This window comes from Mustelus asterias, chromosome 1 (assembly GCF_964213995.1).
Source record: "Mustelus asterias chromosome 1, sMusAst1.hap1.1, whole genome shotgun sequence".
Taxonomy (NCBI): domain Eukaryota; kingdom Metazoa; phylum Chordata; class Chondrichthyes; order Carcharhiniformes; family Triakidae; genus Mustelus; species Mustelus asterias.
Genome location: NC_135801.1, coordinates 77,453,429 through 77,470,198, shown reverse-complemented (window position 1 = coordinate 77,470,198; position 16,770 = coordinate 77,453,429). Strand labels below are relative to the sequence as shown.

Below are 16,770 nucleotides of genomic sequence, written 5' to 3'. Positions count from 1 at the left end.
ACGTTACCCTGAGGGACACCTACTGTGGTGCCTTTAGGCCGAGATGACTAACCTCCAACATCCACAAACATTTTCCTTTGTGCTAGGTATGACTCCAACCAGTGGAGAGCTTTCCCCCCACTCCACAATTCCCACTAACTTCAATTTTGGTAGGGTCACTTGATGCCACGATCGTGCCCTAGTGGAACCCTAACAGAACATTGGTGTGCAGGTTATTGCAATGCAAGTGCTGCTTCATGTCAATAATGATGACATCCTCCACCACTTTGTTGATGATCAAAAGTGAATGGATGAGATGGTAATTGGCCGGATGGGATTTGTCTTGCTTTTTGTGGATAGGGCATATTTGCGCAGTTTTCTACTTAGTCAGGTAGATACGAGTGTTGTGGGTGTGTTGGAACAGTTTGGCTAGAGGCAGTGTTAGTTCTAGAGCACAAGTCTTCATCACTACTACTGTGATGCTGTCAGGGCCCATAGCCTTAGCTGGGAAAATCCTGGGGGTGGAAGGGGGATGGGTAGAAACGAGAAGTCTTATTATTTTATGGTAACTATATTATTTTATGGTAACTATTTTCCCAGTGACATCATGAAAAAGGATCAGTCCACAATTAAGACTTCAATGTAACTTGGAAATTAATCTTTTACGTCATTTTAACCATTTTTAATAACTTGCTTTCCTAAGTTTGATATGGACAGAATACAGCACAACAAAATGTCAGGTATGATTTATGGCTGGGAGAAAAACTCACATAAAAATGTGTTGCTCATTTATTACTTGGTCAGCACACTCTTCGAAGTGAGGCACATCATATGGTTTGACACCCCATAACCTCAGAACCAACATCTGTACAATTTGTTTTACAAGTACAGAGCAACTACATTTTTATCACGCACTGCAGACAACTGAATTCTTTACATTCACCATGAGATAGGCATCTAAAGCTGCAGCATAATCTGACTCTCAGATACTTCCAGCATCTATCCTAAAGAGAACAGCTGTTTCAGCATGTCTGATTCAGCCAAGCAATTTGTGCTTTCACTGGAGCAGAAATCCATGGTATCCCTTCAGAGGAATAGTTATATAGAGTTTCTGTCCCAGATTGCCTCTAACAAATGCTGCGAAAGCATAAAACAGGAAACATAAAGGAACAAGGAATAACAGGTAGGGACACTAAGTTTGCAGATTATGCAGTCCTACTTCAAAAATGATCAAGACTGACACTTCAGTGTATTACTGAGGGAGCACTGCATTGTCAGAGGTGCGAGCTTTCAGATTATATTTTAACTGACAGCATTATCTGCTTAGTCAGGTGGACAGAAAAAAAATCCATAAGCACTGTTCAAGAATAGCAGGGACCTTTCCTTTTGCTCTGGCAATATTCATTCTTCAACCAAAATAAGGTTAGTTGATCCTACAATCCCTACAATGCAGAAGGAGGCCATTCAGCCCATTGAGTTTGCACTGACCACAATCCCACCCAAGCCCTATTCCCATAACCCTACTTATTTACCCTGCTTATCCCCGACACTAGGGTCAATTTAGCATGGCCAATCAGCCTAACCCGCACATCTTTGGACTGTGGGAGCAAACCGGAGCACCCAGAGGAAACCCATGCAGATACGGGGGAGAATGTGCAAATTCCATACAGACAGTGATCCGAGGCCGGAATTGAACCCGGATCCCTGGAGTTGTGAGGCAGCAGTGCTAACCACTGTGCCACCGTGCTACCCACATTCACATAATTCATCATTCTTATAATTTACTGTTTATGGAATTTGCTATGTCTAACTGGCTATCACGCATGCCTATATAATTTGATATTGGGAGATTGTTAAGCTGCTGTAGATGCCGTCTTTTGGCTGAGATGTTGCACCAGGCTTGCTCAGTTAGATGTAGAAGATTCCATGACACCATTGAAATAGACACCATTGAAACAGTTTTCCCAATGACCTGGGCAAAGTTTTTATATTAATCAAAATAGAATAGCTGGTTATTTACCTTACAGCTTTATGAGGAACTTGTGCATTAATTCATTACACACGTATGCACATAAAACAAAATGACTATACGACAAATGAATTTATTGGCTGTGAAATGCTTTGAGGTATCTTGAGCATGTAAAATGCAATACTTAGATGCAAGTTCTTTCTTACTTCTATAGAAGATCATTACATGTAGGAATTTTTCGTCAAGGTGACGACATCTATTTCCGTTTTAATCGTGATCATATGATTCTAGGCACTAATTATTTAATTGGAGCAAAAATGCTGGGCGGGATTTTTCAGCCGTGCTAGCCCCAAAACCGGAAAATTCCACCCAAGGTCAATGGACCTTTGCATGGTCTGCCCCCATCCACAACAATTCCCATGGCAGGTGGGACAGAAAAATTCCTCCCACTGTGTCAGTTTAGAGTCTGAAAATACAAGGTAGCCATTTTTGAGTCAAATGAAAATATTAATTGATTCAGTGTTTGATAATGATTCATCTTGTGTCAAACATCAAGACAAATTTCCTTTAAAATACCAGACCATTATAGAAATGAGAATGGGTATATAGTCCATTCAGAATTGTGCTATTCTACATTATGCCCAAGGGATGTTCCAAGTCAATTCAAATTAGATGGTGCATCAAACAGTACCAAAACGCCAGGCTCCACGAAACTGAAACTTAAGCTGAGAGGTGAAAGAGAAAGAATGAACTTACATTTGAATATCATGGTACCATTTCTTTCAGAAATATCTCGAAGTGCTTCATCTACGGTATCAGACTTTGAAGTATAATTACTGCTGCTACACAGGCAAACATGGCACCCGTTAAGCTACTTCCCACAAACACTTGCGAGATGAATGACAAGTTAATTTATATTTTGGTGATGTTGTTTGAGGGAGGATTATTGGCCAAAGACAAGGACAACTCTGCACTCGCAGCTGGAGTAAGCTTTTCAATTTAAATTTCGTTTTGCAGACTCCCCGCCAGCCCCCCAACTAATCTGGAGGCCCGCCTGGCTTCAGTATCTTGTATTCAAACACCGCAGAAAGTAAAGTCAAAGGAAAAGAGGTGAAAAGAAAAAAAGAAAGAAGCAAAAGCAATAAAATGAGAAGTAAAGAGAAGTAAAAGAGACAAAAATGAACAGTAAAAACAAAAAAGGAGATAAGCAAAAGAAGAGAAACAGCCATGAAGAAGACGACCTGTCACTACCATCCTTAGAGAGGCTAAAAGCTTTTCTTAATGGCAGTCCAACCCTTAAAAGTCTGATAATCTCGTTTGAAACTTGTGAGATTTAATGTCAAGATTGGCAATGGGCTTGAGTCATGGTATGCACGTTGGTCAGGCAGGCTCTGTACAATTAGTCAATTTCATTTAAAACAAGAGAAAATGTGGCACTCTTGCAAAAAGAAAATACTTCTGAGCCCTTTCTTGTAACTGGAGTCACATAGAAAAAGGATTAGCAGATCTTTCTGAAATATTGTAGTGATTGGCAGGACTTGCAGATAGTGAGGAACATTGTCAGAGGCTACAGAAGGATATAGATAGGCTGGAAATTTGGGCAAGGAAATGGCAGATGGAGTTCAATCCTGATAAATGCGAAGTGATGCATTTTGGTGGGAATAATGTAGGGAGGAGCTACACTATAAATGGAAGAACCATAAAGGGTGTAGAGACGCAGAGGGACCTGGGTGTGCAAGTCCACAGATCTTTGAAGGTGACGTCACAGGTGGAGAAGGTGGTGAAGAAGGCATATGGCATGCTTGTCTTTATAGGACGGGGCATAGAGTATAAAAGTTGGGGTCTGATGTTGCAGATGTATAGAACATTGGTTCGGCCGCATTTGGAATACTGCGTCCAGTTCTGGTCGCCACACTACCAGAAGGACGTGGAGGCTTTGGAGAGAGTACAGAGGAGGTTTACCAGGATGTTGCCTGGTATGGAGGGGCTTGGTTATGAGGAGAGATTGGGGAAACTGGGGTTGTTCTCCTTGGAAAGACGGAGGATGAGGGGAGACTTAATAGAGGTGTATAAAATTATGAAAGGCATAGATAGGGTGAACGGTGGGAAGCTTTTCCCCGGGTCGGTGGTGACGTTCACGAGGGGTCATAGGTTCAAGGTGAAGGGGGGGAGGTTTAACACATATCAGAAGGACATATTTTACACAGAGGGTCGTGGGGGCCTGGAATGGGTTGCCGGGCAAGGTGGTGGAGGCGGACACACTGGCAACATTTAAGACTTATCTAGACAGCTATATGAACGGAGTGGGAATGGAGGGATACAAAAGAGTGGTCTAGTTTGGACCAGGGAGCGGCGCGGGCTAATTGTTCTTTGTTTCTCGTTTCAAGGCTTCATTCTATGATCATCTTGCTGGTGCCAGTACAGAGCGAGACTGCGGATAGTTGGGAACCTGTCTCGGGGGCAGGGAATTCATATGGTGTTCGTGGAAGTGGAAATGAATAGGGTTGGGAAGCATTTTCCGATCAGGGCCAGTGTGATCTCCTGGACTCGTTTCGATCGCCTCAGGGGGTCGGAGAGGAATTTCCCAGATTTTTTTTCCCCATATTGGCCCTGGGGTTTTCACTCTGGGTTTTCGCCTCTCCCTGGAGATCACATGGTCTGGAATGGGGGGGTGGGGGTGAGTTACTAGGTTGTGATGAACAAAGCATCGTAGCTGTGAGGGACAGCTCGGTGGATAGGATATTAGTATGTAGATAGGCTGGAAAATTGGGCGGGGATCCTGGATTCAGGATTCAATCCTGGACCGGGGAGCGGCGCGGGCTTGGAGGGCCGAAGGGCCTGTTCCTGTGCTGTATTGTTCTTTGTTCTTTGTTCTAAAAATTAACTCCAGCAAAGCCAGCCACAAATGTCAGACAGACATTATTGTGAAAATATTTTGAATCTCAGACAGCCAAGAGAAATCACATGAAGCAGTTTAAACACATTTAATGGAATAAGACTTTTTCTTAAGCTGCTGACTACATCTTGGCTTTGCTGAATCTAAAATTATGCATTGCACATTTCAATTATGTGGAGATACAATACATGATATGTATTTTCAAATGTGGGGGAATGTGTTGGCATCAGTTGCCACAAATTTGCCATAGAGGCTATAATGGATAACGGGGTTGGGTAGACGATAAGTTGGCATGGAGGGTTTGAGAAATTGGTAAGGGGCATTGAATATATGAGGGGTTGTGGCAAATAATCTATGAAGGGTTATGGGGTTGGGATTAGAGGTATGGGGTGTAATGGAGAATTCTGAGGGTTATGAGTGAATGCAGAGGGGATGAGGTGGCATAGGGAGTGTGTGAATGGTAAGGACAAAAATGCTCTCTTTTGTTTTATTGCTTTTGTAAAGAACAAATCACTGACAAAGTGCCAGTGCATCGAGGCAGGCCTTTCACCTAGTCTACCTCCACATGCAGCAGCTCCGCACGCAGTCGAGGATTGCCCAGCCAGATTGCCAGAGAATCCTTCCATCCCGGAAAAAAAATGTCACCTTCCGGGGCACTATCTCCCGGGTTGGATTCATGGAGCTGGGAAATGTCCCTACTCCGTGCTCCTGACATGGGAATGAAAATTGCCATGGTGCCAGCAATTTTACATAGTAATGTGCATCTGGGCATTTACAGATGAATCAGGGTAGTGACTATTGGTGAAGGGAATCTAAAACACCTGGGTGTTTATTGCATATCACAGGGACAATGCAAATGTATTGTGTCCATTCATACTGCAGCTACATTCAGGAATGACTAGTGTTACAAAAACCAATTTTTGTTGATCATATGGCAAGGCAGTTAGGGAGCAACTTTCAGAAGCAAAAAGGTAATTTTAACAACTTTAATTTAAAAAAAATATCTTTCCATGGTATTTTTAAGAGAATGGTGCAGGCTGGCTCCAGGATACACTTCAACCAGGTGTATTAAAAGTTGCCAAATATTGTGTCTGGCTTCTGAGAAGCTGTAGACCTGGAAACGCTCAGCACTGGGCGCCCCTAATCTGGCCCCCACCAAAGTCACTGACCTTAGACAGGTTGAGAGTCCTCAGGAAACCTGAAATAAGACCCAGCCTCAATGTGTCAAAACCCAAACCTACTTTCAGCCTTCCCAATGCAATCCTACCAGAGTCAAGGCAGAAGCACAATTGAAAGAGCTATGGACTTTGGAACACAATATAAATTGATTTTAAATATGTTAAAAGTTTTAAATATTAATAACATCATGGGGATAAAGTTCTTCCTTTGGATAATTTTAACATGAGCGCAGAACAGGAGTCCACACAAGAAACCCATGGAGTTCTCCTGATGTCATAGTGGTCGGCAAAATCCTCGGCAATTACATTTGCCCTAAGCGGAACACTATTTAGAGCAGATCTGTACCTGTGAAAGAGCAAGCTCAACTAAATAAGCATATGACATTATTGAAATACTAAAGTTGAAAAGGATGTGAAAGCTCTGGGAAATATGAAAATAATCAAAATTTTCAAAAAAACTGGAGGAAAAGTAATAACATATCATCCTCAGTGGTGCTATCCAGATTATGTAGGTAATGGAAACCTGGTACTTACTCCCCCAGAAAACAATGAATGCTGGGTTAATTAAAATGTTCAAGATTGAGTTGGATAGAGTTTTATTGGGTGAGGATGTTAAAGGGTGTGGAACAAAGACAGGTGCATGGAATTGATGTCTGGGTCAGCCATGAACGATAGAAGAGGCGCAAGTTCTAAATGACCTACCCCTTGTTCCATGTGCCTATCTTCCACTGTGGGTGGAAGTGTAAGCAAACGTTGAGCTTGTTTCCAATATCTACAATTGGTTTTTAGTCTTTTTAACTGTTTTTACAATGAATGCACTGATCTTCTGCTGAGGTAACACTGGGGGAACAGGCCAAACCCATGGAAATTCCAGCTAAATGATAAGCAGGAGCTATTTGAAAATATTTAACTTGGGTAAGCTTCACTGAGGTTTTGAAGATGAATAGGATATTGTTAAGTGGTGATCTTACAAAGGATTCAAAATAGTACAAACTATTGGCACATACCTGAACACTGTATCTGATCCTGGAATAGCTCCTCCCCACAGGAAGTCACACACCGACCATAATTCATCAGCAGCGGCTCCTTACATGAAATGCATCCAAACTCATTTCGGCAGGTTGCGCATGACTCCTCACATGCTGTTCACAGAAACATGGTGAAGTACAGATTAGACCAACTGATTCTTCCAACAAAACAGGGCATGCAGAAATAATCCAACAATCTTGCACAGGAACTAGTTACTGCCACCATATTTTGTACTTCATGTAAACCTGTTCCAACTCCACTCAAACTGCAATGTTCAGAACTCTATAGACCTGATTTCTTTGGTTGTCCTTCTCCTGAGGCTCCTATAATCTCACAAATTTAGCATGCAGGAACAGCAAGTAATTCGGAAGGAAAATAGAATGTTAGCATTTATTGGAAGGAGGGTAGAGTATAAAATAGGATGTTTTACTACAACTCTATAGGGCATTGTTGATACCACATCTGGAGCACTGTGTACAATTCTGGTCCCCTTATTTAAGTGAAGAATGCATTAGAGACAGCTCAGAAAAGGTTCGCTAGGTTGATTCCTGGAATAAAGAGTTTGACCTACAAGGAAAGGTCGAGCAGGTTGGGCCTATACTCATTGGAGTTTAGAAGAATGAGAAGTGGTCTTATTGAAACATGTAAGAAACCGAAAGAATTTGATAGGCCAGATGCTGAGAGGATAGTTCCCCTTGTGGGGAAATCTAGAATTGGGGGAACTCCCAATTAAGATGGAGATCAGGAAGAATTTCTTCTCAGAGGGTGACTAATTTTGGAATTCTCTTCCCCAGAGAGCAATGGAGGGTGGATCATTGAATATTTTCAAGATTGTGTTTAAACAGATTTTTGATGAACAAGGGAGGGAAAGGTGAAGGACAGCAGGCAGGAAAATTGAGTTGAGGCCATAATCAGATCAGCCATGATGTTACTAAAGTGTGGAGCAGACGTGACAAGGCAAATCCTACTTCTATACCTATTTCCTACGTTCCACGTTCATGTGGAATATGTTTTTCCCAGCAGAGAAAGCAAACCGCCTCTGCCAGTCCAATCTTCAAGCCTGTTTTTGGCAATTTGCTAGCAGTAGACCAAGTTGATTTTGCCTCCGTCATTCTTGTGGGACATGAGCTTTGCTAAGTTCTTTAATGATGTAATTCCAATTCTTTTCCCGCACCTAGCGGTGCACTAAGGCAGACTTCTGTCTGTTACCATAGCTAGTAATTCCTGGAACCGGTCACTAGTCTGTCACCAGGGTCTTATGGCTTGAGGGGGTACCACTCCACATAAAGCGTGACTGACAGAAGTCTCTCCCGCTCTTACCACCAGCACTGGCATTCTGGAAGGACTTGCAGTTTGACAGACTCAACCTGTTTGAACATGTTAGGAACGCATCTTCCTTGACATTAAGTCCTGGGGTAGGATTCGAACCTGGAGTTTCTGACTCAGAGGCAGTGATGCTACCCACTGCCCCACAAGACCTTCTAGTTTATGAGGGTAGTGCAAATGATGTCGTATACATGAACTTTCAAAATACATTTGACCAACAACAACCTGGATTAATATTATGCTGTTAATATAATAAAATGTCTAAAGGCACTTTACAGGAGCAATAGAGAACAAAATCTCAGACCAAGTCACATAAAGAGACATTAGGTCAGAGGAAGGTGAGGCAGAGAAGCAGAGAGATATAGGGAAGGAATTTCAGAGCTTAAGGACAAAGCAGCTGATGGCAAGATCACCAAAGAGTGACTAAAATAGAACATGTTCAAGAGGCTAATGTTGATGCTGCACAGAGATCTAAATGAATTGTCGAGGTGAAGGTGTTTACGGCGAGAAGGGGAGTGAGACCATGAATGGATTTGGAGACAAGGATGCAAATTTTAATACTGAGGCAGTATTAACCAGTAGTCAGCACGGGAGAGATTGGTGAGTGGGGCCAGCTTTGTATTAGACACAGGCTAAACAAAACAGAAGTTTTGACTGATGTTAAGATTGCAGAGGGTAAAGTATGGAAATTAGACCATAAGTGCTTTGGAACAAGAAAGTCTAGTTGTAAAAAAGTACGAATGAGGGGCTTCAACAGCACATAGACGAAGGCAAGGTGAGGTTGGGTGATATTGCCAATGTGGAACTAAGCAGTCTTCCTGATAGTGCGGATATGTGATCGTGGATGAACATGACACCAAGATTGTGAATAGACTGGTTCAGCCTCAACAGTTTTCAGCTCGGGATTAAGTCAGTAACTACAGAACTGATTTGAAGACAAGTACTTCCCTTGCAATATTTACTTGGAGGAAATTCATTCTCCGCCAATTCTGGATTTTTGAACACATGGTCGAACACAAGTGGGGACTTTGACAAAGGGTCATACGGACTCGAAACGTCAGCTCTTTTTTCTCTCCTTACAGATGCTGCCAGACCTGCTGAGATTTTCCAACATTTTCTCTTTTGGTTGAACACAGAGGTGGGCTAAAGAGAGTGAGAGCTGGGTATCGTCAAGTGGTAACTTGCTCCATGATTTTAGATGGCATCGCCAATGGCGGTTGAGGAAAAGGAGGGGGCGAAGGAAAGATCATTGAGGGGCACCAGAGGAAACAGTGCAGGAGCAGAAGATAAACCATTGCAGGTGATTCTCTGACTATGGTGAGCTTTGATCTGGAATGCATTGCCTGACCGGATGGTGGAAGTAGATTCAATAGCAACTTGCAAAAGAAAATTGGATAAATACTAGAAGGGAATAAGTACAGACCTATGGGGATTTTCTGACCTCGTCGTGTCTGACGCAGTGAGCGTTGAGGTCGGGATGCTCTTGCAAAATGGCACCTGGTCGCTTTGCAGCCAGGCTACTCACCATCCTCCCAAAAAGTGTCTGTATGGGGGATGATTGCAGTGCAGAGCATGCCTGACAAAATGGTGCCGATTGCTCCAGCTTTCTTGCTATTATAACTCTTAGATTTTTGTTGGAAAATTCCATCCATGGTGAAAGAGGAGGACGGTGGGATTAATTGAATGCCTCTGTCAAAGGGCAGGCACCGGCATGATGAGTCAAATGGCCTCCTTCTACACTATATCATGCAATATCCTGTGAAAGAACCCAATCAAACTAATTCTTCCACTACCTAAATCTTCCCTATCACTTAACACCTTACTAATGCTGGAAATCTCTCCAATTTGATACGGAATTATTTCATCAGGCCAGGCAATTGCTCAATATGAATGTATTCTTAACTAAATAGCTGCAATTTCTGTGATACACACCCCACAATTGTTCTTCCCTGCTAGAAGTGACAAAGGGAAGAATCATCCCTTGTAATGCTGGAGTGTGAAGAATTACTCTTTTACATTGTGGTGCTCAAGGTTTCTTATAATTATCACTTCTGGTTTTCTTATACATGTTGTTCACCTTTCTCAATAGGTTAATTAATTAACCCTGGAATTATACAAGAAATGGAAATAAATTGTGTGTGATTAATTCCTTTTTTACAGAATTAGTTTGTGTCAGTGTTTGCTCTTCATACAAGAAAATAGGCCTGATCAAATACATCAAACATATCATATACTTTCAATACCTTTGCCTTCATTCAGCTATTCAAACTAATTTTGAATGGCTAACCTTAAAAGTGAATTCCACAACTTGATAACTCTCTGTAATGAAGTTTCTCCTGTTCTTTGTTCTAAATTTCATACAATTAAGGCAGGATTCTCCAGCTGCGTGCGCCCCGACACCGGAAATTCCCACCCAAACTCAACAGACCTTTGAATGGTCCACCAAATCTTCCATCTCACCTGCTACAATCCCCACGGTGGGCGAAAGGGGAACATTTTGGCCTTAATATCTTATCCATGGCCTCTTGCAAGAAATCCCTTACTATCTACCTTGCTCTAATTCATAATTTTAAATTTCTATCTTTTTGCCCCATGGCTTACATTGTTCCAACAAAAAAGGCATCTAATTTTTCAAATCTTCCTTCACATCTGCATAGTAACTATCAGTAACCCCCAGAGCTTGCCTTCTGGACTTGCAGAATCTCACTGGCTGTCCTGTCTGGAAACACATCTCTTTAACCTGTGCTTAATGCTCCCTCTACTCACATTGTCTGTATCTTTAAGACCTGGTTGGTTGTCAATATTCGCATTCTAATCAGTATTCTGTAACTTGATTTTCTGTCTCTGTGCCCTGTTTGAGAGCAGATTTCCACTCCATCTGACGAAGGAGCAGCGCTCCGAAAGCTAATGGTATTTGCTACCAAATAAACCTATTGGACTTTAACCTGGTGTTGTTAAAACTCTTACTGTGTTTACCCCAGTCCAACGCCGGCATCTCCACATTAAGACTCAAACACAGAGCTTCTGGCTCAAAGGCAGGGGCCCTATCCACTGTGCCACAAGACCTCCGCACTCTTCCATCTACTGTTCTGTAGAAGAGCTATATGGACGCAAAACGTTAACTCTGTTTCTCTCTCCACAGATGCTGCCAGACCTGCTCAATTTATCTTGCATTTTCTGTTTTTACTTCCACCTACCAAGTCTGTTATTACAAGAAAAATTCTATGAGGTTTGTCAAGTGTGACAGTCCCTTTCTCTTATCATTGTGTGTAATTTCATGCTTAACAAAATACAGTAATTTTTTTCTTACCATAGTTTTTAAAAGAACAGGATTATACCTACTCCAATTAGCTCCATCTACCCTTTTAAAAATGCATTCTATACTGTCCACTTTTCAGTCCTCCAGCACATATAGATATTCAATAGAGCCTTGAAATATTTCAACGTTTCCTGGCTACACTCAAATGTTTATGAAGTTTGCAATTATTCCTTCTGAGAAAAAAGCCCTGACATGGGGAATCTCTTGGCAAAGTTGCTGATAATCAAATTTAAGACATTTTTGTAAGCTATTGAGATAAATTTATTTTCTTGACAAGTGTGTTTATGGATACATTTGGAGTGAATCACTTTCCAACTGACCTTGATGAAAAAGGTAGAGCTTAATGGACTAAGGCATCTGTCAGATTTGATGAAAACAAGAGCTGAAGCAGATATAAGTGCAAGTACAAATACATTCCCATTTCCTAACAGATGGAAAAGGGAGATTTAATAATCCAGAATGATAGTCTTCTGATAAACTCCAATAGTGCAGCAATTTAACTATTAGCTTAACAATTACCTTGACCAGGAATACTCGTTTATTATACACATGATGTGATAACCAAGTCAGCAAATATTCTGCATACAGTTCTGTGAATTCGTAACATTTAACTTTAAACTATTACATTCCCAATAGAAACATCGAAACTAGAAGCAGGAGTAGGCCATTTGACCCTTCGAGCCTGCTCTACCATTCATTTTGATCATGGCTAATCATCGAACTCAATATCCTGATCTCCCCCTTCCCCCCCATATCCCTTGATCCCTTTAGCCCCAAAGGCTATGTCTACTTTCATTTTGAAATCAGACATTTTTGGCCTCAACTACTTTGTGTTGGAACACATTCACCACCCTCTGGGTGAAGGAGAGGCCCGTAAGAAAGTTTGCTTACTTTGATAGAGATTTCAGTCAGCATAAAATCACTCAAGGTACCAGATGCCCAAACACCCTCTGGTATTGTCAGTATTGCAAGGGTGAATTTCAAAGTAAGTAGGGAGCACAGATGAATTTATCACATACCTTTACATAGTCCACCTTCTGTGTAGAATCCAGGGTCACAGCTTTGTAAACAGCGGCCGTTCTGCAAGAATTTGTTCTTATCATAGCAGATGCCACAATGATCAGGAGTGTGTGTGCAGGTCAGGCAATCAGCATGACACTGAACTATGAAGTAAATAATAAAGTAAAATCATTAACTTATCTTTAGTGGACTACCAACTATCCCCACAGACATTTTGTTTCCTCCATTTATTCTTCAGACAATATAGAAGAGGCTTTCATTTTGACCAAATGGTTATTTAATAAATGCATGCAAACCATTGCTTTTGATGCAAACAGTGCATGTTTTATGAACACTATCCACGTGTCTGCATCTGTGATTCAATATCCGCATAGATGGGATTCTTCCCCCTCCTTCTCCACTCCAGAGCCTCTGCCTCGTGATATCATTGTTGTAAATGAATAACTTCAAGCAATTCTCTCAAGATTGGGAAATCTTGCCAACTCGTTTAATGGCATCTAATCACTAATGCAGCAATTCCAACAGGAGATAAGAACAATGCTTTGGGAGCAGTTTTTACCCACTGCATATGGAGTCTTCATGTAACCCCTTTCAGTAAACAATGTGGTATCAATGTGGCGGACATGGTGCCACACTGGTTAGCACTGCTGCCTCAGTGCCAGGGACCTGGGTTTGATTCGAACCTTGGGTGACTGTATGGAGTTTGCACTCCTCCCCCTCCTTTCCCACACCCCCATGTCAATGTGGGTTTCCTCCCACAGTCCAAAGATGTTAGGGATAATTTAAGCCAATTCCCCTAAGTGTCCAATGATGTGTAGGTTAGAGGATTAGCCATGGTAAATGCATGGCGTTACTGGGATAGGATGGGCCTTGATGAGATGCTGTTTTGGAGAGTCAGTGCAGACTCGATAGGCCAAATAGCCGCCTTCTGCACTGTAAGTATTCTATGATCCCTTTAACCCCCATGGATGTGACCTTTTCATGCAGATTTCTTAGGGTCCAGTTTCCCTCCCTTCGGTCTTCCCTCTGTCTTCAATTGTTTGTCTTCTTCACCCACCTTTCCTCTCTGCCTGCCATTATGAGCACTCACCCCATCACCACCCCCCTCCCACATGGCTCTCCTTCCACACTGTCCCCCTTGTCTTCATCAGGCCACCACCCACCTTGCAATCTACCTTGGTCGAAATTTGGACCTTGATCACAATGGCTACAAGAGTCCCACTAGTGCTGTCCGAATCTAGGATTTGCTCAACTTTAAATCAGGTCTGGCTTTATCTCTCAGCTTCCAAGGAGTTGCAAGCGCCACAAGGCCAAAAGCTGACACACTCTCTTAAGCTACTTTTCCAAACATTAAGCAATCTTGCATGCTAGCTGTATCCTAACTGAATTCACAGAGATACTCAAAGCAAAGAATCTCACTTAGCTCCACTCATCTCCATGGCAATGTGACACTCACAGCTTCTTTCCAGTGTTATGAACAATAATTTTAATCTGAATTACTCTAGATATTTGAACGTTAAGGGGAAAATACATTCAGTTTCATTTAGGTTTTGTTAATGAACCTTGGTGCCTGGATAGATTTGTCACTGAGAGGTTTCAGGTCTTTTGGGTATGTTTGTATATATACAGTTTTAATGAGGTTTTACAAGCACTGAAGTGAAAGAGATCGATTAAAGAGGGTTGGAATTTCAGTGTTTGGGGAAACAGAGCAATAACAGTAGAAAAAGCTGTACCGTTGCCTTGTGACAGTTTTTCTTTTCATTTGTCGGACATGGACATCACTGGCTAGACCAGCATTTATTGCCCTAGTTGCCCTTGAGAAAGTAGTGGTGAGCTGCCTTCTTGAAACGCTGCAGTCCAGGTGCTGCGGGTTGACCCACAATGCCATCAGGATTTTGACCCCGCGACTGCGAAGGAACACCGTACATTTCCAAGTCAGGATTGTGAGTGGCTTGAAGGGAAACTTGCAGGTGGTGGTGTTCCCATCTATCTGATATCTTTGTCTTTCTAGATGGAAGTGGTCATGGGTTCTGGTAGATAGTACACAGTGCTGTGACTAATCATTGATGGTGGAGGGAGTGGATATTTGTGAATGTGGTGCCAATCAAACAGGTTGCTTTGTCCTGGATGGTGTCAAGCTTCTTGAGTGTTGTTGGAGCTGCACCTATCCAGGCAAATGGAGAGTATTCCATCACACTCCTGACTTGTGCCTTGTAGATGGTGGACAGGCTTTTGGGAGTCAGGAAGTGAGTTACTCGCTGCAGTATCCCTAGCCTCTGACCCGCTCTGATAGCCACTGTGTTTATGTGGCAAGTCCAGTTGAGTTTCTGGTCAATGGTAACCCCAAGGATGTTGACAGTGGGGGATTCAGTGATAGTGACACCATTGAATGACAAAGAGTGGTAGTTAGAGTGTCTCTTATTAGTGATGGTCATTGCCTGGCATTTGTGTGGCATGAATGTTGCTTGCCACTTGTCAGCCCAAGCCTGCATGTTGTCCAAATTTTGTTGTATTTGAACATGGACTGCTTCAGTGTCTGAGGAGTTATGAATAATGCTGAACATTGTGCAATCATCAGCCAACATGCACACTCCTGATCTTATGACGGAGGGAAGATCATTGATGAAGCAGCTGAAGATGGTTACGCCTAGGACACTACCCTGAGGGACTCCAAATGTCCTGGAGCCAAGATGACTGACCCTCCACAACCATCTTCCTATGTGCCAGGTATGACTCCAACCAGCGGAGAGTTTTCCCCTGATCCAATGACACAGATGCAGAAGAGACAGGGTGTGTTCAGCGTGAGTCAGAAAAAGACGACAATGAATTTTAAGATGAGAAGAAAATCAGCAAGGCTAATGAGATGGTGGTTATCTGAATAATTAGTTATGGAACTCAGTAAATTGACCAGTTTAGCAGAGATACTTCCAGATAATGTTTAAAAGTTTAGTAAACTAATTTCTTTGCTCTGCAATTGTAGAAACAGTTCAGAGGCAAAAAAATGCTGAAAATTTTCAGCAGATCTGACAGCATCAGTGAAGGGAGAATAGAGCCAACTTTTCGAGTCTGGATGTACCTTCATCAGAGCTGTGAGTTTAGAGTGCAATTTCTGGGTGTGTCGGGGAGAAATATGAGTTGGGTGAGAAGCAAGAAGTGAATGCTCAGGAATTCACTGGAGGAAAACTATTTGCAGCTGTGCTAGTCCCAGCGAGAAGCCTTGTGTCAAACTAGTGCTAAAGCTTCACTGGTTTATGCCTCTATAAAGATATTGCTGGAGTAAAGGAATAGTGAGAATTTGAATTGTCTTCTTGTGTTTGTATTGGGATCTTTCCAACCTTTTTGTCTCGTGCATTTAGGGTAGGTTGCTGAATGAGAAACCAAATAGCAAGGATGGAGAGGTCCCTTTTCTCGGATTAATAAGAACATGTCAAGGGATTTATCATGGACAAGGGGGAGGGCGGGGTAGCATCGATAGGATATCAAGAGGTCAAAGTGATTAATTTTGCAACAAGGCAGCAAGAAAGTTTTAACAGCTATTAAGATTCTTTAAAATGTTGAAAGTAAGTGCTATACACACAGGGGGGTTAATTTTACAAATTTGTGATCATAATATGGGGTTCACCACTGGGATCACAAATTGGGAATTAGAGCAAGCGCCCAACAGATTTCTGGTCAATTCCCAAAACATTCTTCTGGTGGGTGAAGTTGCAAACTGTTTACACAAACATGCAAGATACCCCGATGTAACATTATTTTATGTTCTACATTCTTGAATTCAAGTTGAAATGATTCAGGTTTCTGACCAGCCATTACAACATCCAACTGCTTCAACCATTGTAAAACTGCCCCTCTGATTTGGCCAATTTCCAAAATGAACAGGTCGACTGTGTGTTCAAGTTTTAAAGGATTCCTCTGTTATCCACAGCTGGATGCTGAAGTCGAACTGTGTGTGCAATACAATAGGGCAGAACACTGGAGCTTGCATCATACAACATATTTGTGCAAGCATTTGTAAGGCATTTAAATACATCTGCCCACTTTTGAGTAGATGTAT

The 16,770-nt window shown here is 42.1% G+C and overlaps 1 protein-coding gene across 1 annotated transcript in view; it reads right to left on the bottom strand.

Annotated features, from left to right (window-relative positions):
- The window catches only part of fras1 (Fraser extracellular matrix complex subunit 1), a 469,072-nt gene that overhangs the window by 253,712 nt on the left and 198,590 nt on the right, over positions 1-16,770 (bottom strand). Inside the window, exons 13-14 of the mRNA XM_078235603.1 lie at positions 12,716-12,859; positions 7,030-7,164 (exon numbers count right to left, since the gene is read on the bottom strand). Of these exons, the coding sequence (XP_078091729.1) occupies positions 7,030-7,164; positions 12,716-12,859 (279 nt within the window). The remainder of the gene's footprint in view (positions 1-7,029; positions 7,165-12,715; positions 12,860-16,770) is intronic.